Below are 23,990 nucleotides of genomic sequence, written 5' to 3'. Positions count from 1 at the left end.
TCACTCATGATTTTATATAGCTCTATCATACCCCCCCTTAGTCTCCTCTTTTCCAAGCTGAAGAGTCCTAGCCTCTTTAATCTCTCCTCATATGGGACCCGTTCCAAACCCCTAATCATTTTAGTTACCCTTTTCTGAACCTTTTCTAGTGCCAGTTTATCTTTTTTGAGATGAGGAGACCACATCTGTACGCAGTATTCGAGATGAGGGCGTACCATCGATTTATATAAGGGCAATAATATATTCTCAGTCTTATTCTCTATCCCCTTTTTAATGATTCCCAACATCCTGTTTGCTTTTTTGACTCTGCCTCTGCACACTGCATGGACATTTTCAGAGAACTATCCACGATGATTCCAAGATCTTTTTGCTGACTTCTTGTAGCTAAATTAGCCCCCCCATCATATTGTATGTATAGTTGGGGTTATTTTTTCCAATGTGCATTACTTTACATTTATCCACATTAAATTTCATTTGCCATTTTGTTGCCCAATCACTTAGTTTTGTGAGATCTTTTTGAAGTTCTTCACAGTCTGCTTTGGACTTAATTATCTTTAGCAGTTTAGTATCATCTGCAAACTTTGCCACCTCACTGTTTACCCCTTTCTCCAGATCATTTATGAATAAGTTGAATAGGATCGGTTCAAGGACTGACCCTTGGGGAACACCACTAGTTACCCCTCTCCATTCTGAGAATTTACCATTAATTCCTACCTTTTGTTCCCTGTCTTTTAACCAGTTCTCAATCCATGAAGGGACCTTCCCTTTTATCCCAGGGCAGCTTAATTTACATAAGAGCCTTTGGTGAGGGACCTTGTCAAAGGCTTTCTGGAAATCTAAGTACACTATGTCCACTGGATCCCCCTTGTCCACAGACCCAACCACTACACCACAGTCTAATCCAGGGACCCTCAGTTCAGGATCCTTCCTTTCAGCCTTTACCACACCTTCCCTTTCCTGTATCTTCTACACCTTCTTGTATCAAAAACTATAGGTTTACTCACCATAGCACCCATCAGCCTCAACTCCTAGACTTTAGAAGATTTTGCCTGTTTAGAAGCCTTGCCTGTTCCTGTCCCAGCTGGACTTCATTAGTAATTAGGCCTTAGCAGGCTCTGGTTTTCCTCCAGGTGCAGCCTACATGTTAATTGGCCTAATTTACGCCTTCAGGCCTCATGTGAGGTGGACACCCCATCACACTGACCTCTCAGTCCTCATCCCCAAAGGAAACTTGTGCAACACTTTCAAAAGATGAGCCTGACAGCTTCAATTCATCACTTTGCTAGACACTACAAATCATGGACTGGAGAGAGACCCTGGATTGATGGTTTATTACAACATTCTATAACCCACTATAACCCCACAGCTGCTCTCCCATCATTTTAATACCTCCTGCCTTCATGAGAGGCGGTAGCAGCTCTCCGTGCTGACATAGTGCTGTCCACATAGGCATTTAGGACAGTATAATTTATGCCACTCAGGGATGTGGATTATTTACACCCCTGAGTGATGTAAATTATACCAAATTAGTAGTGTCGACATAGCTGAAATGTCCCAGACTTGAAGAGCTCTGTGTAACCTTGAAAGCTTCTGTCTCTCACCAATGGAAGTTGGTCCAATAAAAGATATTATCACCCACCTTGTCTCTAATGTCCTGGGACCAACATGGCTACAAGAAGAGTGCATAGAGCAGCAATAACCAGTTCCATGCCTACTTGTGTGTAAAAATGGATGTATGTGTGAAATGGGGAAAGCCTGTATTGCAACACTATTTATTTATTTAAATAAAATAACCTCAGCTTTATATCTCCAATCAATATTTGCTTCAGGTATTTCAATGAATAGAAAGGAATTGTCCAAGACAGATGCTGACCTTATGCTCAAAAAAATCTTGCAAAGAAGCATGCAAGCACACATGGCATTCATGTGTGCCAGCACACCTTACTTCTGTCAGGGAAAAAATGGAGATGTCGTTGATATATTCAGTAATGAAGAGTACAGCATTTCATTTTTCTGAGTTCTGCCTGCAATCAGGATTATTCCTATGGATACACTTTACTGCCTAAATTGCACAATTACTGGTGAATGGTTCTAAAAATGCAACTGTTAGCCTTCATTACAGATATTAACAAGAGTTAGCATTTTATGGGTCAGGACCATTTTTGAAAATTTCAGGTTATGACTCATAAAACTAAATTTATACCCCTAGGAAAAAATAAAAATAAAAATAAAAATCAATCATTGTGATTTTCCCTTCTTTTCTGTTTTTTTTTCCCCAAGAGCAGTTTAAAGGAACATTATTCTATTTGTCACCTCACTGCTAGACTTTAGTAGGGAAAGATTTCCATATTGCCAGCTGCAGGAAGTAATTTTCCTAAGCCAAGGTGTAAGACCCTTTGCAAGTGGGTGTAGGTACAGTAATCCCACGCTGTAGATGTCTGCGCTGTCCATGAACCACAAAGAAGTCTGCAGTCACTCCAGGTTCTTATCTACAAAAGCTTTTATTTGCACAAAGGTTATATTTTAGCATGACAGAGTTTCAACTTCATTGTCTTTATAAAGTGCTATGAGTTTTAGGTGAAATTTTCAGTGGAGGGAAAAAAGTGGGTTTTCTAACCATCCCTAGCCAGAATGAAAGCTGGAATAGGATTGTTAGCGCTACTTTTTTGGGGGGAGAGGCCTCTAGTCATTTCCTTCCAATAAGACCCAGGCAGTGTTAATGGATAACCACTTCCCTTATCCCTAAAAGACCTCATTACAACTCTCTGACTCATATTCTTCCGATTTCCCTTCCTCTTCAACATCTACATGAGATCATTTGGAGAGGTAGTGACATCCCATGGACTCTGTCAACAATATGCCAATGCCTCCTGACTACATATCTCATTCTCCACAGATGGAACCATTGCCATCACAAACATGTCACAAGAAATCAGCTCCTGGGTGAAGAACGGCTAATTAAGACCTCAGTGGTGCTGGTCATCAGGGGAAAGTGCTTCAAAGAACTAGTTGTGACACAGTATTCCCCTTCGGTTAAAGGCATCCATCCCCCTTCATCCAAATGGTGTGAAGCCTCAAGTCCAATTGAACTTATTAAATGTAGACAATCAGTATTAGTGTGGTGGAGATGTGACACTGGCAGACCAGGTGCCAGGACTTGCCAAGGCTTTAGGCATTCATTACGGGAAATCAGTCTGTTCCCCTGTGTGTTAGTATGGCTAAGATGGGTTTTGGAGGTATAGCAATGTGTTTCAACTTTATGCAATACTTATAAATTGCTGCATACATTAATCTCACTTATAACATCTTTATCCCTTGCTGTAAGGTAATATTTAAGTTTCGCTTTGTAATTGTAAACAAATGTTTGCTCTGAAACTGTGAGGTGGGAGGGATCATCTCCTGGTCATCAAGAAGGCCTATCAAAACTAAATGGGCCACTGTGGGCCATCACTATACAAAGACTTTGTTATTGCTCCCTTATGCCCATGAGGAGGCTACGAGCAAAATGGCACTGTGACACTCACCCCCATATTCATCCCAATAATGTTATTATGAAATGATTATGGCATAATTGTGATGCATTTTGTACAAGATGGGTCATGGAAGGTGTCATTGGAAAAGTTATGATTTGCTGATATGATTATCCTATTTGTATGCATGTATCATTTTTGTATCTAAGTTATGAATATTGACTATGTATCTGTTTCAAATGTGGTTACACGTGGGTGACACGCAGTAGTCAAAATGCTTCCAGACTAGACAACTGGTTGTGAAGGGCCTATTCAGGGTAATGGGCCCTAGGTGAAGCTTTAACCCCCACTGGTGAGCCTTCCTGAGAATGCTCCAGCCAGTATGTAAGTAATGATTGCTATGACTCTGCAAGGACATGTGACCAGACCACATGACTCTGGATTCCATTTTGGGTACCTGTATTTTTCCACAAACTGGGCTGGGAACTGTTTGGAACAAAGGGTTCCTGCCATATGCTAAAGCTATATAAGGCAGGGAGTGATGTCATCTGTTCTTCACTCACCCACAACTCAACACCTGAGAAAAGTTCTGAAAGAAAAGGATTTGGAATAGGGGTGGAGATCCCAAGCTGCAAAGCAAGGGTAGCTTATGCCTTGAGAATCTGCAAGCCCGCTTGTATCATCAGTCAGGGTGAGAAATTGCTAATTCATATCTAATCTTTCTAGTATTTTAGGCTTAGCTTGTGGTTTTGTTTATTTACTAGGTAATCTGCTTTGATCTGTTTACTATCACTTAAATCTATCTTTAGAAACTTGTTTTATATTTGAATCTAAAGCAGTGTGCCTTTGACTGAAGTGTCTGGGGAAAATATCAGCTTGGTTTAACACAAGCATATTGTACATATTCCTCGCCACATTGAGGCAGAGGCAAACTGGGTAATAAATTCATACTGGTCAGGGTTTTGATCAGGGCAGGACAGTACAGCTCTGGGGTCCCAGGCTGGAGGCCGGGGGGTTATTTTGGCTGTAGCCTATCTATTGTTGGTTCATGCAGTGGCTGGTCAGCCTGCATGTAACTGCAGCTGGGTGTGTCCCTGCCTGTGTGAATGTGGTGGGAGTGTAGGACGGGGGAGCGGTCTATAGCTTGTCACAGCAGCACAGTGCTGAGAGAGAGCTCAGGCTGGTGATTCAGAGTGCTAAGTGATCACCAGTTCCAGGTGGCATCCTGGGTGCCACCCACACAGGCCCGTCCCATCAGCTTATATTCTGGAAGAGGGAAATAAAAATAGCAGACAAGAAAATTTTTCATCTTTTGCTGTTTGGACTCTCACAGGGCCGGAGGTACAAAACAAGAGAAGAGGTCCCCAGGGTCAACCTGGGTTAGCCCTAAAAAGACATTCAGAGCTGACCAATTACAACATCTTTCACCTTTTGAAACCACAGACTAACTCATTTGTGAATATATATATGCTTGCCTGCTTTAACCTTGTAATAACTCTCATTTCTTTTCTTAATTAACAAATCTTTAGACAGTTTACTATAGGAGTGGCTATAAGCATTGTCTTTGTTGTAAGATCTAAGGTACATATTTGACCTCGGTAAGTGACTGTTTTCTTGAGATTGGGAGCAACCTGAATATTTTGTGATCTTTGATGTATAGCAACCAACTAGCACTAAGTCTAGCTAGCCTGGGTGGCAGGATAGACTGGACTGCCCAAGGGACTGCCTGTGACTCCCTGGTAAGACTGCTATCATGCTATAGGGGTTCACACTTGTTACTGGGTTGGTGACATCTTACTATAACCAGTTTTGGGTGTCTGCCCTGAGGTTGGCACTCATGGTCATGAGCGACAGCATGGAAAGTGTTTTCCCACCTGCAGCACATTTATGAAGGACAAACCTTTCCAAACAAACTTGATTGCCTGCTTTAGTAGATAAGGGGCATTATTTTACAAAGTGAGTATGTGGAGTGCTGCGTACGTATGAGTACTGGAGGAAAGGGGCTACAAGGAACCCAATTCTACACTGGGGCTCGAACATGCATCCATTGAACAAGCAAAGCTCCTATTGACTTCAATGGTGAAGAATCATGTCCTTAATGAGAGGGTTCCTTAGCAGCCAGAGTAAAGCCTGAAGGTCAGATTCTGATCTTGGTTACACCCATGTGAATCCAGTGTAACTCTATAGATGTAAATCTCATTTTACAGTGATGTAAGAGATTATCATCTGGCTCTTAGGCCCTATTGTCACCACCTGCCAAATCTACATGCCCCGGCCATTCTGCATGAGGCAGATGGAGTGGGACTCTTTAAAGTCCTTCAATGCCACCTATACTGAGTGAAGGAAACACCATCCATTAAAGCAAAATTCTCCCTCTCCAGGAGGGGCTGACCTTGTTATACATACAAATCTCCCTATCTGTAGTGCTCCAGTCTAAACTGCTGTGTTGTCTCTGCCCATCTACCACCAAATGTTCTAGACTCTCTTTTCCTGAGATCAAGAATTACCACCTTGTTAGCCTCTCCAACTGTCGCCAGTTTGAAGTCCATCTTTTTCATTTCTATAGCCAGTTCTCTCTCTCTCCCTCTCTCAGCATAATGGTGATTTCTAATTTATCATCTTTCGTAGGGCTATAAAACTTTGACAGCAACATAACATAGATCAGCCTACACTCATCAATCTTTAGATACAGAAACAGAGTAAGCATTTTTAATATAAATCCAAAGAATACATATTTACTGTAAATAAGCTGCAGTGTTTAAACAGAGAGGGATGTTTCAATGACTGAGTCACCATGCAAAACAGCTTCGCAAATTATATCAGGTGCAGAACACTGTTAAATATCCTTTGGGAAAGTGCAAGAAAGATAAACTCTCCTATCCCTTATGTTTAGAAATTGGTAATTTCATGCCAGGGACACTGTCCCTTTTGGTGCTTTTACTGAAAGAGAAGAAGCTGAATATGGGACTGACAAGTGCCATGCTCCTACCCCATACTTGCTCTCAAATAGTCTAGATGAAACTGCAGTCTTATCCAGTCCTGGCTGCCTTCAATGGGGGGGGGGGGGGGGGGAGATAGGGGTGGGGCCATTCCAACTCCCACCTCAATCAGTTTCCCATTGATTCCCATTGACTCAGTGGGAGCTGGATCAGGCCTAGAATGCCTTAGAATGGCCTTGGTCAATTTTCTTCTCCATTGACAGAAGGCAAAAGAGGAAAGACTAGAGCATGAACTGATAAGAATAGAAAGAAAACAGAGGAGAAGACATGGGGAGAGATGTACAGAGGAAGAAAAAGAAGGTGGAAAGAAAGAGTTGGACATAGAAGGGAGAACAGTTCTGGTCAAAAATATAGAAATCTGGCTTGTTTTCATCATTGAACAATATGCTGTTCAAATGGAGTTGCTCACTGGAATATTGTGTTTTCCACCAGCAGCATCCCTTTAGTTTGCTTTGCAGTTATAGTCTAATTACCCCTGAGGCTGCGGAGGTTCTCAACCCTGTAAGTGGTCCCTCCAGGTCAGGGATGGGGCATATTGGAGGGGGCAGCATAGGGAAGCTACCCAAACTGTTCCTGTTCAGTGGAAAAATAAAGGATTTCAGGTGCCAGGGCTTTCAATTCAGCACTTTCCAAAAGCACTAAAATCAAACAAAAAATTGTTTTTAAAAAAAGAACAATTCTCAAAAATGTCCATTAAAGTTTTGCTGTGGTTTAAGTTGGGTTTTACTTTATCTGAGCCAATTTTCCTCAATCCCACCCAAACAACCATTTTACCCTCAAATGTTACATGGAAGGAGGAAGAGATGGAGTAGTAGTAAGGAGTAGGTGAGGGAGCTTCTATTATTCCACTAAGCAGTGGCGGATTATCCAATGGACCCATGGAGCCTGTGTCCAGGGGCTCTGGCCAATTGGGGGGCCCCCAGAAAAATGGGTCCCCCAGCAGAAATCCAGTGCAGGGTGGCAGAAGCCTAAAGACCTGACCCCAGTCCCCGACAGAAGCATTGGGCAGGCGTCGTCGGCGAAGCCCACCATAGTCCCTGGCAGAAGCGTGGGGCAAGTGGGATGGGCAAAGCCCCAGCGCCCCATCCCCGTCAGAAGCACCAGGCAGGTGGGGTGGGCAAAGCCCCAGCCCCCCAACCCCGGTCTTCAGCAGAAGTGCCCAGCGGGCAGGTGAAGCCCCAGCATCCGGACTCTGGCTGCGACCCCGGAACTGGAGGAGCTCTCACTCCCCACTGCGGCCCAGGGGCTATGGTGGGGGGACAGAGCTTCTCCGGTCTTGGGGCTGCAGTACGGAGCGAACAGCAGATGGGGCTGCAGTGGAGATAGGGGCAGAAAGGGGTGGGGCTGTGGGTAGGGCTGCAGGCAGAAGGGACGGGGCCACAGTTCTGGCACACCCTCCCCCCACTCCCCGACTTGCTCTGGCCCCAGGAGTCCTTAATCCACCTCTGCCACTGAGACATGCTCTCCCCTTCACATAGATTAGTGTCTCCTATGAAAGGCTAAGTCAATGTGATGTTCACTGTGGACTGTATTGGCCATCGGAGTGTATCCTATTACAAGTCTGCATAACATTTTAGAGAAAAAAGTGACACCTGGGGGACATGGTTTGTGCATTGTATCATTATTTCACATGCCAAGCTGCATGCTGCATTTACATTTCACCCAGATCTGATCACCAGTGCACAGAAAACACTAAAAGCAGCTAATTACACCAGTTACCAGAAATACTACTTAGCAGCAACACACTGAAGTTTTTTTTTTAAAGGGTTGGGGGTTTAGGAAGGAAGGGGAGGTTAGAAAACCAAGTGCTATAGTAGATTTTATAGATTCAAAATATTGTAGAATCAGGGGTATCCAAAAGAATGAAGAGAGACCACATTACCTAAAATCCAACAAACTGTAACATAATCAGAACTATCATATCTGTTCCTGCCTCCCCTAAACCCCGAAAACTGCCTCTCCTCCCGACCCCTCAAACCATATCCACCTACTGCTCAGCTAATGAGGGAGGCCCATTATAGTATCTTCTTAGCTTGCACCACCTGCTGGTCATGCTGGAGAACAGCACACTATCAACCTGAAAATGCCTCTTTGGAGAAAGGGATATATGTTTCTTCTCTCACACCACTGTAATTTTATTGACTTTAGTCGAGTTACTCCAGCTTTTCACCAGTGTGAATGAGATCAGAATCGGTCCCAACAGATCTAGACAAAAGAACATTGAGAGCAAGGATGCACATTTTTGATGCATAAAGTATTTCAGAAAATAGAAAAGCCATCTTGCTGAAAATAATCTGTTACTTTCTAAAATGTAAATACAATATGTTGTGGGAATTTTGGGGTGGAGAGTGGGAAATCATCTAATAAAATTATGCTAAGAATTGTATGTTCATTTTAAGATTTAGGATGTTCAAAACAAAGTATTTATTTAACCATCTGAGGTCCTGGCAAGAGCCAACATTCTAAACTATACTTAAAGCTGAGAACCAAAATGATCATGCCCAGGCTATTAAGGCATAAGCGTTTCAATCACACTTAGAAATAAGGGGATTTCTCAGACTGCTGCTGTTGGTGTCAGTCTCTCTCTTCTGGTTTCAGTGAAATAAACACACTGTGATAGGGAGGGTCACAAGTTCAAAAGAATAGAGGCATATTTGTGTGTTAACAGACAACTTTAAAACCTTGTGAATTGTTGTTTGGCCCCTGGAAAAAGAGCAAGCAAATGTCCCCACCCAGATTTGTGTTTGCTCATTGAGCAACAAAATGTTGATGTGTACAGTGTGGGTGCAGTCAGGCTGTCACCTCACAGTGGTTCTTGGGGTTAGAGTGGGGTCTTTCTGCACATGCTTCAGGAGATACAAGTTAGCAATTAGAAAGGTTTCCAGTTCAAACAAATGCATTCTGAGTCCTCAAAATTCTGGTTATCTGCCTCTTCCCCCCCCCTCCCCTTTTTTTTTTTATAGCGAGTATCTAGCTAGTTGTTAGGCAGCCATATTCAACAGGAGCTAGATGTGGGTTTGCTTAAAAAGTGTGCCAGGCTGTAGCCAGATACAGCTGACCACAACTCAGCCCTACAGCACGCATTGAGATGACTGGTTCTTGGAGCCATTATGCTGTTCTGTCCCTAGTATGGAGCATCAAGTAACTACAATGTAGATAACCTGCATCCATTAATTCCTGAACAACTGGCACCATGCATCATGTCCATCCATTCAAGAAGTCTTTAGAATATTGCTACACACCTTAAAAAAACCTGAAACTAGGCCTCATCTATTTAAAGTTGTTGAAACCAGTTACAATAAAGCTCGGGGGTTGGGGGAGTGGATCTAGACTGCCATTATCTACCACGTTTCATCCTGTAGTGTATTTATATAAGTCAGTTAGAAATAACTCAAAGGATGGTTCTGGGAAGATGGTAACTGAACACTATAGCCATAGTATATTTTGCTCTTGATACAATAAGCATAATATAAAGCAACCACACACGCATGGGGGTGTCCAAATAACACTGTTCACAGTATACAAGGTCTAGTTACATATATACACACACTGCTGCTCTGGCTGGTCTCTAAAACAGAGCACAGTGAGCACCACTAGAGGGTTCACAAATTATTTAAAGAGCACTACCCAGTTCCTGTACACTAGAATAGCATATAGAGATGATCATGAAATGTGCAGCTTTTAATGACCTGACAGAATTGTTTGAGGCATTCACAAACAACCGCAATTTTTGTATGAAAGTACCTCTTAAATTATGCTTACAGTAAATTACTAACAACCACCTATCCGGAATCATTGCCTGCTATCGGCGGCAGATATCCAACTTTGGCTAGACCAGGGTCGTATGGGCTGATAACCCTTTACTTAGTAGGACACAAATACCTGATACACATACTGCTTTGACAAATGTCTTTTTATCCTGAATTTCTGCTGACTGTGAAATACTTCCTTTTATAATGCCCTTGTTGGAATTGTTAATCATCCACCATGTTGCATTTTAATGATATTCAGCCCACAAAATCATGGTTCAAAGATCACTAATGATCTGGACTTAAACCCAGTTAGGGTGTTTGGCTGGGGGAGAAAGGAGGTGAGGTTTGATCCAAAACACATTTTTGGCATTTTTTTCATTATTCAACCTACCTTGAAGCCAGTGGTTGTTGCCAAATTGGCTGTAATCATTCCACAGCCTCTAAATCTGGTTTATCTAATAATGTGTCACATCATTCAGTAAATGATCGGCTGAAAGTGATCTCATAAACGTAGGTCTTCAAAATGACACAGGTTTCATTGATTTGGAACAGGTTTCATTAAGTAGGTTACTCACAGGATACCTATAAACAGCCATTTATTGCTCTTCTCTGGTTTATGGGCCTGATCCAAAGCTGAGATCAACCCCAATGCAGTCAGAATTGAGTCCTAAAAGAGAAATCACTGCGACCCCTTTAGCAAATCATTTGTACCTACAATACCAACTTTATATGCATATTTGTAAAACTTGACAAAAAGGAAACTATTTATCAGGCAACTTCAACCCATAGCATGCCTGGGAACAGGAGCAATCATCCAGCACTTTTCTATTGCTAGAAATCTGTCAAGACATCCATCATCATGCGCTGTTCGGGGGAGGGGTGTGTGCAACTCTATTTTTAAATGTTCTTTCATCTGTAATGATAAAAGTCAAATAAGGTCATGTTATCAAAGCAAGCGGTGATGCTCGAAAAACCAAGAAGTACAATGGAAAAATACCCCATCAGTTGATGGGGCTTTGTATCCCTTCATTTTTTTCAGTTGCCTTTAATCTTTAGAAGTGGGATTACTTCTCCCTGAGCAGCCTCTTCACTTGTTGAAATTGTATTGTATAAATGCCATTCTGAGATAGTGGACCATAGACAAAGTGAGGGTAGATACAGTAACCCTCCTCCATATCTAATCCCACATCTACATCTAGAAATTATTTATGAGGCTAACATTTTGATGAAAGAGCATGAGAAGGGAGGATATTTCTTCCAATCCTTTTCAAGTCAACAGGGAAGTTTCTTTAATTGGATGAGCGTTGTTGACCCATTTGTTGCCTGCAGTGATGGCAGGTGGGGAGGGGGAAAGCAATCATGCATTCTTGATGACACAGGTTGCTGGAATGGTATGTGGGGGAATGCAAAAAATAGAGTTCTATAGAGGAAGTCATTCTGTGCGGCACACCAATTATAAGAAAACTCCACAATAGATGGAGAAAAGGGTATGTTTAAAAATAGCTCAGATTGGTCGAGGATATAAATATATACATGACTAGACCAGCCGATGGGGTCTCAGCATGCCCTATCTATTTTGCTAGAGAGGAAATAAAAGAGCGGAAAATTGGCATTCTAACCTTCCTCTCTGACCCTACACAAGCCCCTATGCATGAATTCTATATTTCGGGTCTCTGTATATGGGGGCTTAAGCACATGCTTAAAGTTAAGCACAAAGTTAAATCCTTTCCTGAAGTGGTGCCTTTGAGGGGCATGGTTGAGGGGGAGATGTCAATGTCACACCAGGGAGAGAGATACTCTTTGCATCATCATATCCATGCAAACCCCTGTGGATTTTCTTGCAATGAAAGCATTACTTTAGAGGATTCCCCTCTCCATCAAACCTTACCCCCAATGTGTGGGAGAAGTGCCGGTTGGGGAGCCCATGCACAGGACTTTAATATTTCCTTTTTGCTCTGCATGTATGTAGCCAAGGCTAAACATTAGTATAAAATGGCCAAGGTGTACACTGTAGCATATGTCACGGGGGGATGGCCAGTGACACCCACATTCCCTGGAAACGGAAGTTAGCAAGGGAAAGGTTACTTGAGGCTAGCTAGTCTCTGCCAGGGAGGCAGAGGAACCAGTCCTTGCTGCCTTGCTTCTTTTTTCTGCACACAATGGACCATGACTATTAAAGCAAAGCTGGGTGTGTTTTCAAAAAATGTCACCGCTTGTATTCCTCCTCCATTCTCTTCCATCTTCACCAGGCTTCATTCCTTCTCAGACTCTCACTTCCTCGGCCCTGCTGCCAACACTCAGTTTTGCTGTACCTTCCACTCCCCTTTCTACCAGCCACACTTGCCCACTCTCATTCCTGGATCCTGCCTCCATTCCTGCAACCAAGCTTTACCTCAATGCTTTCACCATCCGTTTAGCTCACCTGGCTACACATTTATTCTCTTCATTCTCCAGCCATTGCTTCATGCTGCTGCTCCGACTAGCAGTGGAGTTACATACAAAATCCTGTCACAGTGAGCTTCAACCCAAATGGTTCCACAATGTTAGGATCTGTGCCTCAACACATCCTGGATGGGACAATGCTCTCAGGCCAGGACTGAAATGACTTCATTGTACTGGAGACTGGAGAGTGACCCTTCAACTCTAAGATCACTTAACAGAAGATTACATCAATTATTACAGAGACTTTTGCCCTTTAAAGAAAATGACATGTTCAGCAGGGACGAGCTTAACCAACTGGAGATGACAAGACATGCCATTGTTGTATGACAACTGTAAGTCTTGTGAATCTGAGAAAGGTTATCATTAAATGCAGTTTGTGCTGACTTGATCAATTTTAATGAACAATGAAGGCCGGCCATGACTTAGAGGGTCCCAAAACAAATGCTTTGGAGTCCTCCATATTGGTTCCCCCACACGGCCCAAAGAGCTCTCCTTTTACACTTTAAAACAGAGGTGAGCAAACTACTGTCCTGCCCGGCACTTGAGCTCCCGGCCCCTCCCCCCTGTCCCCACTCCCCGGCAGCCACGCCGAGCAGCGCACTCCTGCCGAGCAGAGCGGCAGCATGTCTAGCTCCGTCCTGGCGGCACGGCTCCCAGACATGCTGCTCTCAGCAGCATGGTAAGGGGGCCAGGGTGTTGGATAAGGGCGGGGGGGGGAGGTCCCAAAGACAGGGAGCAGGCGGGTGGTTGGATGGGGTGGAGGTTCTGGAGGGGGAGTTGGATAGGCGTGGGGGACCCAGGGGACCTGTCAGGGGATGGGGGTATGAATAGGGGTTGGGACAGTTGGGACAGGGAGAAGGGGGGGGGGGGTAGGATGGGGCTGGGGTGCTGGGGAGGGGCAGTTAGGGGGCAGTCAGGGGAGAAGGAGCATGGGGGGTTGGACGGGTCGGGAGTTCTGAGGGGGGCAGTCGGGATGGAAAGTGGGAGGGGGAGAATAGGCGGTGGGGGCCAGGCTGTTTGGGGAGGCACAGCCTTACCTACCTGGCCCTCCATACAGTTTTGCAACCCTCAGGCCAAAAAGTTTGCCCACCCCTGCTTTAAAAGCAAAACCCACAATGGTTATCATCGATTGAAATGGGGGAGGTGGACTCTCACTGCACCAGCAAGCAGAAAAAGGGGTGCTCCCCTATATCAAAGAGGCGGGGGCACTCTCCCTTAGCTTTTGTAGAGGAAAAGCCCGTGTTCCTCACTCCCTGATACCCTTTTATTTTTACCCCTCTGCTATTTATGAGCCGAAAGACACTCAGGCATCCTATCAGAAAGACAGCCTCAAGCATTGTATGACAAAATGGCTGACTTGCTGGGGAGGCGGATACATCATTGTACAGACAATCAGCCAAAGATCTTGAAGACTGTGCTGAGATTTTAAAAGTTGGTTTTACTTTTCTGTTTGAACAAAACATAATATCCATTGAGCAGTCAGACCACAACTGTTTTTAAAATGTAAAATCCTATACTTTAAGGATGTTACCAAAAATAAAATAAAAAAATAAATCATGGACATTTTCATCTGGATTTCAACATTTTCAAAGTTGTCCATAAAAATCCCTAAACAAGAAAAAAAAATCACTTAAAATTAGAAAAGGACTTCTTAGAAACTGGATAAATACAATGAACACATAAATAAAGACAGACTTAATCTTATACATTCTTCATGCATTCAGCAGTTCAATAAATTAATCAGAAATCCATTTATTTGTACTGTGTAAGAGTAACCAACAGTACTTTATTACTATGGGTGCTTTTTCTTTTTCATAATCTGAGACTGCCTCAGCTCCTCAGTCCCATGGGCATATGGACAAGATTCAGAAGTCAGAGAACAGCCGTCAGGATGGTGGATGAAAAACCAGCAGAGACGTGTTTTAAAAGCTTCAGCAGAAAATCTTCGTTTTACTTCTGGCTTGGTTCGCTTTGAGGGTTTCTCTTCTCTCCAGTCACGAATATGAACTCTTCCATTTAGAACTGAAGGTTTAAAAAAAAATAAAATAAAAAGCAAGCATACAAGCCATTACTAGAAATTATGGGGATTACACTGGTCATCTGTGAATACAAATATGTACTATAAATGGGCTATCCAGGCACAATCAAAGTGCATTGTATAGGTCAGGGGTTGGCAACCTTTCAGAAGTGGTGGGCCGAGTCTTCATTTATTCACTCTGATTTAAGGTTTCGTGGGCCAGTAATACATTTTAACGTTTTTAGAAAATCTCTTTCTACAAGTCTATAATATATAACTAAACTATTGTTGTATATAAAGTAAATAAGGTTTTTTAAATGTTTAAGAAGCATAATTTAAAATTAAATTAAAATGCAGAGCCCCCCCAGACCAGTGGCCAGGACCCAGGCAGTGTGAGTGCCAATGAAAATCAGCTCACGTGCCGCCTTCGGCACACATGCCATAGGTTGCCTACCCCTGGTATAGGTACTTGCATAGGAGTAGAAATAAATGCATAACAAATTGAGAGTGTATATTAAATCTTCTTTGGAGACTATATATTCCCACTTATAAGGGATGTCATTATTATACAGCAAAAACAACAAGGAGTCCTTGTGGCACCTTAGAGACTAACAAATTTATTTGGGCCTAAGCTTTTGTGGGCTAATGAATGAATGAATAAATAATGAAACCTACATCTGATTAAGTGGGTTTTAGCCCACGAAAGCTTAGGCCCAAATAAATTTGTTAGTCTCTAAGGTGCCACAAGTACTCCTTGTTCTTTTTGCTGATTCATACTAACACGGCTACGACTCTGAAACCTGTCATTGTTATATAGGACAGTTTTAGGGCACCTATTGCAGTCTGTGCTGAGCTGACTCGTTTGTAGACAGTGGTTAGGATTAGGATCTAAACTATCCTACAGGGTATAGCAAGTAAATATTTATATAAATAATAAAACTCTGTGTGTAGAAGTACAGAGGTACCCCTCGAAGAGATGCAGATACTGGAAAGTAACATCCCTCTCTTTAAATGGCATAAATAATACATAAATGTTGGGAAAGCCCAACTCAAACAAGAGGTGGAGTTAGCCCTGTAATGAAAAGTCTTGGCTTTAAACACTGGGCACCTATTTATAAAAGGAAAACAACTTTGTTTATTCATAGGGCAATTTTCAAACAAATAGGTTAACCTTTTGGGGCCCGATTCAAAGTCCACTGTCATCAGTGGAAAGACTCCAATTGACTTCACTGAGTTTGGGATCAAGGCTGCTGTAGAGAAGGAAGTGTCCGTTCAATAAAGGAGAAAACTAGAAATGAGGAGTTAATTCTTCCACCACCCTCCCTTAATACCATGTAAGTTCAGGGAAGTCATTTAACATCTTTTTACATTTAATTTTGATTTTTATAAATAAATCATACAAAAGCATGTGCAGGTGTGTGATGTTTAAATAAATACAATACTATCAACCTCAGAACAAGGGAATGCAAATATATAGAGCCCTGTGGGGGTACAAAATTTGTATCTGCATCTGATCCACGATCCACAAACATGGTCTGCAGATATCTGCGGACATCCGCAGATTTGCAGGGCTCTACAAATATTACTAATCTATTGCTTTATGGGCTAAGCATCATTTAAATTTCTGTGCCCCAGTTCAACCATCTACCTGCAAAGTCTATGTCACGTATCCACCTCACCAGGGTATCACAGAAAGGGTTTGTACCGTGTTTTAAGATCCCCAAGTAAAAAGGTGCTATAGCACATACAGCAAGGATAAGTAATATAGAGAAACCTGGTATTTGCAAGTAATCTTCTTTACTAATGCCTTACCCTAAACGTTTTTCTGCAGCTTAAACCTCCTTTTTGCCAGGAGCTAAACACTATAGATTGTAATCCTGCACATGTTCTCTCTTTCTTTTCATACTGCGTTATTCCACCTTTTAAAAATGAATTACCAATAAAAAGCAGGGTGTTCTTTCTCAGATCTGTAAATGAGAATCTTCAGCAATGAGAATGGTGCACCAAAGCACGCTACAGTGAAGAGATTTAGAGCCTGATCCTCCAATTTGATCAGAGTATATCTTTGTGTCTGTATGGAGCTCCACTGAAGTTAATGGAGTTTTGCATCAGGCACAAAGGGCCTTGGTCATATCCACTAGCACAGGGATTCTCAAACTTCATTGCACCGTGACCCCCTTCCGACAACAAAAATGACTACATGACTCCATGAGAGGGGACCAAAGCCTGAGCCCCACAGCCCTCAGGGGGAGGGAGGAGAGGGGCAGGGGCAAAGCCAAAGCCCAGGGCTTCAGGCCAAAGCAGGGGGCCTGTAACCTGAAACCCGATGCCCATAGCTGAAGCCCTTGGGCAGCTTTGGCCCCGGGTGGTGGGATTCGGGCTTCAGCTTCAGAACCCACGTTTGAGAACCGCTGCACTAGCAGGATCAGGGCCAGAAACTGTACATACACATCTGTGACTATATACTGAATTTTATATGTATAAGGGAAAAAAAATATAGAAAGCAAGGTAATACACAAGAGAGGAAGGAAGGAAGAGGAGATAAACAAGAAAGGAAGAAGAAGAAAACAGGGTAGAAGGAAGAGGAGATAAACAACCATTGGCAAATTTCCAGGCGCTATTGCCTTTATGCCATTTAGCCCATGTAATTAGGGACTGCTCCTGTACCTTTTTGGCCTTGTGATAAGCTAATATATATGAATGCATTTTATCCCAGTTCTTGAAAGTGAAATCAGTTTAATGTTTCTCTCTCTCTCTCTCTCTCTCTCTCTCTCTCAAAACTCAAAGAGAATTGAACAGAGGGATGTCAGTATGTAAGATCAGGTTCAATTATTCCAAGATGTTAGTCCTAAACTGGACCAAATATGTGACTATAAAATGCTAGCACAGATTTGTAATTTTAAGCTCCTGGCTACTTATTCTTTTCGCATCTCTGCCATTTCAGATCTTCTTTGTCAGAAAAAAAAATTGAGCCACCAGATGTCCCTAACTATCATTCAGTCTTGCGTCACAAACTCTGTGAATGCTGTTTCAGGCAATGTTGCTAATGGCCTTGATTGTGCACTGGTATTGGGAGCGGCATGAAGGACACTTCGTCCCAGAACACACCAGTATAAAAGGAGAGAGCACCCACATCCCCTTCCCATGGTGCGGTGCAGCATGCTCCCAGTCCCACTTATTCCACTGGCCACATATCCAAATCTCCTCTCCTCAAGTAGCATAAAGACAGCCCCCAAGGAGCTTGGCATAAGGCAAACAGAACTCACCTCCGGCTGGGAGTCCCAAATCCTGTCCCACCTTGCTTTGTAGTGGAACTTCACTAGTTTCACCACAAGATGATCATCCACAGAAAGGGCAGAATTAACCCGCAGGACAAGTGTGAACTGCCTCTTCTCACTGGGTGTTAACTCTGACCCATCTCCGACCTTGTCAACACCAGCACTTTTCCCAATGATGGTACAAAGTTCCACTGGTGGTAGCAACAGAGGGCACACATGTTTATAACCGCTGTGGCATCTAACCCTTTCCAGGGCTAAGACTAATACCATAGAAAGTCCTCGTGTAGATGTAACATTGTCTGGGCTTTCATATTATTCCTCCGGACTGCTACAGTCTGGAACTACCAGGAAGCTTCTACCTACTTCCCCTCAATAAAACAAGAAGAATACACATTTTCTGGCAACCTACCAGTTAATCCACTAGTACCTGGTGACACTCTGGACCAGGGGTAGGCAACCTATGGCACGTGTGCCAAAGGCGGCACGCGAGCTGATTTTCAGTGGCACTCACACTGCCTGGGTTCTGGCCACCAGTCTGGGGGGCTCTGCATTTTAATTTAATTTTAAATGAAGCTTCTTAAACATTTTAAAAACCTTATTTACTTTACATACAACAATAGTTTAGTTATATATTATAGATTTAGAGAAAGATACCTTCTAAAAATGTTAAAATGTATTACTGGCACGCGAAACCTTAAATTAGAGTGAATAAATGAAGACTCGGCACACCACTTCTGAAAGGTTGCCGACCCCTGCTCTGGACAATTGTCATGGGCTAGTTGACTCCCATATTTCTGCTAACATGGGACTATTGAATCCAAGAACTGAAAACTCTTTATAAAGTAACTTTATACAAACCTATGCACCAACGTTTGAAAGTGCTGGTTTTGAGTATTATTCAGCAGCTAGGCATCAATGCCACAAAAATCCTACAATGACAGCAGCAAAAATAAAACCGAAGAAAATCAATAGAACATTAAAAAAAAATTATTTTGTTGTTAGCTTCCTATTCTGCCAGGCTATTGCAGCCTGTATAAATCTGTCAAGCCTCACATAATTAGAGGCTCTAGTCTAGACCAGTTGTCTTTTGTGTTGGCATTTTTCTCTGTAGTGCTTGTTAAGTCCAGACTAAGTCTTAATGAGATGCTCCAGAAGACTTTCTTAATCTTCACTTGACTTCCTTCAACACTGTCATCACTGTATGTGGGAGGGATGGGGGGGAGGGAGTTTTCTTCAATCTAGTCCAAGTGTGGCATCCTGCTGAGAATTCCTGCTACAGTAACAGGTGAATAAGGGGGAAAAGGTCTGTATAGGGAAGCATGCCAGATGCACAGCTCATCCACTACCAGCTGACTGATTAGCAAGGCATCACTCTCATTCTGCCCTACCCGTCAAAGGAAAGATCTACAAATGGATCTGGGATGATTTAGTTGGGAATTGGTCCTGCTTTGAGCAGGGGGTTGGACTAGATGACCTCCTGAGGTCCCTTCCAACCCTGATATTCTATGAAATGACGTTTTAGGAAATGCAATAGGAGTAAATATAAGGAAAATTCTGCTCATCAAGGAAGTGTACTCAGTATTTTGAAGATCTAATCCAGTAATCTTTCAATTAGATGTAAGTCAAGTTAGAAAAATATAAACAAGAGATGATCAATGAAAATCTCTCTATTCTTTACCTTCAAACACCTGATGATTGTTCCTGAGCAATGTCTGGAGGCCTCCATATTCATTCTTTAATCTCTTTAAAGTCTCTTTGTCTAAATGTTCTGCTACTTCCCTCAAGGAAAGACTTTCTGCAGCGAACAATAATATAGCCATTAAAAAAGGAATGTCAGCTCACCAGACCAGCATAATTACAAGCAGAATCGACACACTGCAGCATGGTATCCTAGCACTGCAGTTAAAGGAAGCTACAGGATATTTTTGGAGTTCTTTTGTATGGTTTCTCTCCAGAGTAGCAGAAATGTTTTGCTGGTTGATCCATTATAACCACCAGGGTCATTTCAGCAGTATACCACTTAGCCAGCCAGTTAGTCCCCCTTTTGTAATTGTGCATTTGATTTTTCCTTCTTAAGTGTAGTACTGTATTGAATTGCATCTTGTTGATTTCAGACCAATTCTCCAATGTGTCAAGGTGGTTTTGAATTCTAATCCTGTCATCCCAAGGGCTAACCCCTCCCACCTTGGTTTCATCCACAAATTTTATAAGCACTCTCCTCAGTATCCAAGTCATTAATGAAAATATTGAATATTACCAAACCCAGGACAAGCCCTGCGGGACCCCACTAGATACATTTCCCCCAGTTTGACAGTGAACCATTGATAATTAGTCTTTGAGTAGAGTCTTTCAACCACTTTTGCACCCACTTTATAGTGATTTAATCTCAACCACATTTCCCTAGTTTGTGTATGAGAATGTCATGCGGAACTGTTTAAAAAAAACCTTACTAAAATCAAGAAATAGATATAAGCATTTGCAGACAGGCTTTCAAAAAGTAGCCTTAAAATTGTCAACAATTAAATGTAAATTGAGTTAATTTTTTAAAAGTAAAAATATAGACCATCACCCAGTATTTAAATGTGAAAAAAAGGATCTAGCAAATGATAAAAGAATAGAGTATGAATAGATATTATAAAAATCGAAATGGTATGGCATCTAAGGAGGTTAGCAGAGAAATTTTTGCAAATGACTTTGCAACTAATTAAGATTAGTGTACCAATTACAGGGATTATGGCAGTAAAGAGTTTCCTAAGAATATTCTGTATATTTGCCATAGGAAATACCATGAAAAGTACTGTAATGCTATGTACAGGCAATGGCAAAACTGTCAATTTTAATAGCAAGCATTATTGTATGAAATGTACATTACATGTTAAGAACAATCTTACCTCCTTTATTCCAGGTGTTCAAATGTACATCAAGTGTATGTTCCCATGGTTTCTCTTGGGTTGCATTTAACAGTAAACTTGCCACGGTCAAAACCACAACATCTACAAAATCCCGAGGGAGAGCAGCACAGTTCCTGACTTGTTCTACTTTTTCTCTGGGTTGAAATCCAGACCACCAGACCCTGGCACCATCTGTCTTGGTCTCATTTGCAGCACACTCCAACTCTACTGCTTGGTCAACGACACAGTTTACAACATAGTGGCTGTCACACTGATTAGATCCAACTGTTTTGTCTGATGTGATCCCAGTGCAGGACTGACGGTTGTTAATATACTGTGTTCTCTGTTTATCGATTCGATCTTCTAGCAGAGGTGAATATGTTCTGGACTTCCCAATGAGGCATACCTATATTAGCAAAAATAAATAAAATTACTATTTATACTGCACCAAAGGTGTTCTTGATGCTTTATAGGATCGTTACAGTCCCTACCCAAAAGACTATTTGCAGGATCAGTACTAAAAATGGGTCCCTACTTTAAGGCTCTTACAATGTGAATTTTATGGGATGTAGCAAGGGACAAACAACCTAAATGCTATGGGACAAATAAAGGCAGTAGGAGACTATATGGGAAAAGCAGATATACAATAAGATTTTCATTCCACTAATATGAATATGATTATGTAGCACTATAAAATGATACAGCCCCTTTTGCTTCCTTTAGGCCCCTTTTTGTGACGCTAAGTGGGACGTGACAGACCATGCAGGAGACAGATGAATGATTTTAGCCTTTGTATGGAAAATATTGTCTGCAATTATGTACTAATCTGTTGTGGCCTGCCTCTCCAGTACAAGCATAATGAACAAACATACATGTGTTATAAATAGCTGGCAGCATTTTAAAATGTCATTAGAAATTACCCTTTTTGTTGAGGGAATTCTAAGGCAATCTTCTTCCACACTGAAGCCACATTCCAGTCCTACTTCTGTAACAAAATCAAGATATTCTCTGTACTGTGTCTTCTGGCTTTGCCTTCGGTTATATTTTCCATGGAAATCAAAGAAGCAACAAGGCAGTACAAAGTAGCAACAAGAATAGGAAGACCTGCAAGAAGGATTATTGTTTACTGAATAATAGTTATAGAAAGCTAATTTTATTAAGTGGCTGTATGAAACAGTCAATACCGCTTCAGATACAAGCAATAAACATCATTTTAATGGAGTGACAGAGCTTCTAGGTCAAGCAGTATAAATATGTTCTTCCTTCAGTGCTCCTCTGAGTGAAATAGTCACTGGTTATTTTGAGTGTTTGCTCTAGAGATTTATCATCCCAGTTTAATTTAATACCAAAGGACCAAGGCAGGACCAGGGCTTGCAAACTCTTGCTGCTGGATGTAGTGAGTGGGACAGTTCAAGGAAAGTAAGCACTAGACTTGATAGTAAGTGTTTACAGGATTAGGACTTAAATCTAAGAATAAAATCTAGTTAGATTTCTTGTGCCACAAAAACTGGAGAGATGCTATGTTATTGCAGCTTTCTGTGATGGAGAAATGACACAGAAACCCAATTCTCAGGCTTCCTAATGGGTTATCTACAGAGATAAGTGTTTTGTGAGTAGCAATTGCTCTGTTAAACACCAATCCCACCCAGTCCTGCAATGAGATCACAGATCACCACATCCTTTTATGAACACTGGAAGCAAAAGTATACAGTTCTCCCAGTGCATGCATATAATAGAGATTAGCAGAAACTTTTTTCCATACCTAGCTGCAATTACAGGTATCCATGGCGTTAGCTCATCTGAATGGTTTCCTATTAGCCAGTCAACATTTGGAAAGAGATAATTGTCATCTGGTCTGATTGCACATTCCTTAAAAAAATAAAATACATTTCGTTTCCAAATTTTTTAGAATTATTGTATTTGACACATTGAGAGCAGCAGTATAAGCCCTAAAATAGATTTGAGGGGAACAGCAACAGCGAATGTGAACTGCCAATGTTTTTCTGATCTGAACCAAAAGCAAATACTTTTGCTATGCAATGATGTCTTATTGGTGCAAAGCATAAATAAGGCAATAGTAGAAACACATAAAACAAGTCAGACGTAAAGCTAGACAGAGAGGAGGCCATAACAACAACAAAAACATGCATAAACAGAAATATAAAATTAAATACATTTGATTGTATCCCTCTCCCACCACTCTTCTTGTGCCACTTGTCCTCTTAGACCACAATCTTGCAATCTGCTTTGGCAGACTCCTGTGGCCACAGAGAGCCCCAGTGACTTCAATTTGCAGGATCCAGGCCTTAGATCAGCATACGATTCATCACAATTCAGCTTCTCTAGTCTGCTTCCCATCCCCAGGTCCACCTCAAATGAAATCCCATTTTTCCCCTCTACACCCCTTCTGCTCCTCTCTTCCCCCATGGCTACTCACCCTGATGTCATCTGTGTACACCCTCTCACACCTCTACACAACCACTATTCTTTTCCCCTTCAACTTATCACACACTGGCACACACTAAGTCAGGGGTTGCTAGGATGTGCGTGGGAGCTGGGGACAAGGATTTTGAGGAGGGGGAGAGGAGAGCTTTAATTAGGGAGAGTTGGGCTGTGTGAGCACTCAGCATGTCTGCACTGAGGCATCAGCACCTGACTCCTTTCTTTCATGCTACTACCATTGAGAATGTGCAATAATTAATGTTGGAGACACTCCATAAGGTATCCTGAACAAGAGCAGGAACTGCTATTGGTTTAATTTAAAAATTCAAGAGTGGCCAATATCCAAGATGCTGTCAGCACATGTGAGAGAGAGAAAATTGGAGTTTGTGGCTATTTCACAAGAGGAATCCAAAGACCAGGGAGGAAGAGAGCTACATTTTAAAAAGGAGGCATTTTTAAAAATGTTTCTTCATAAAAGTTAGTAGATTTTTTTCCTCAAAATTTCCATGGAAAAATTAACAGTCCTCTGAAGAGTTACTGGGCCAGAGATGGAAACTGAACACAGAATTTTAATACGTCTTTAAATGAAAATCTCTATACAACCTTAACTCTGGAATCCCTATCAATGCCTTCATTTTACATACAGCGTGCATGCATGTATTTACACACATGCTGCATACACACACACGGTCCTGAAAA

General features: G+C 42.0%; 1 protein-coding gene across 1 annotated transcript in view; it reads right to left on the bottom strand.

Annotated features, from left to right (window-relative positions):
* Positions 1-14,455: 14,455 nt before the first annotated feature.
* Positions 14,456-23,990, bottom strand: part of TRMT44 (tRNA methyltransferase 44 homolog) — a 28,202-nt gene continuing 18,667 nt past the window's right edge. Inside the window, exons 7-11 of the mRNA XM_065598520.1 lie at positions 22,612-22,718; positions 21,770-21,953; positions 20,850-21,255; positions 19,637-19,753; positions 14,456-14,685 (exon numbers count right to left, since the gene is read on the bottom strand). Coding sequence (XP_065454592.1) covers positions 14,456-14,685; positions 19,637-19,753; positions 20,850-21,255; positions 21,770-21,953; positions 22,612-22,718 — 1,044 coding nt within the window. The remainder of the gene's footprint in view (positions 14,686-19,636; positions 19,754-20,849; positions 21,256-21,769; positions 21,954-22,611; positions 22,719-23,990) is intronic.

The sequence above is a fragment of the Chrysemys picta genome, chromosome 5, assembly GCF_011386835.1.
Source record: "Chrysemys picta bellii isolate R12L10 chromosome 5, ASM1138683v2, whole genome shotgun sequence".
Classification (NCBI taxonomy): Eukaryota; Metazoa; Chordata; order Testudines; family Emydidae; genus Chrysemys; species Chrysemys picta.
The sequence above is the reverse complement of the archived record's forward strand: the minus strand, read 5'-3'. Positions and strand labels throughout refer to the sequence as shown.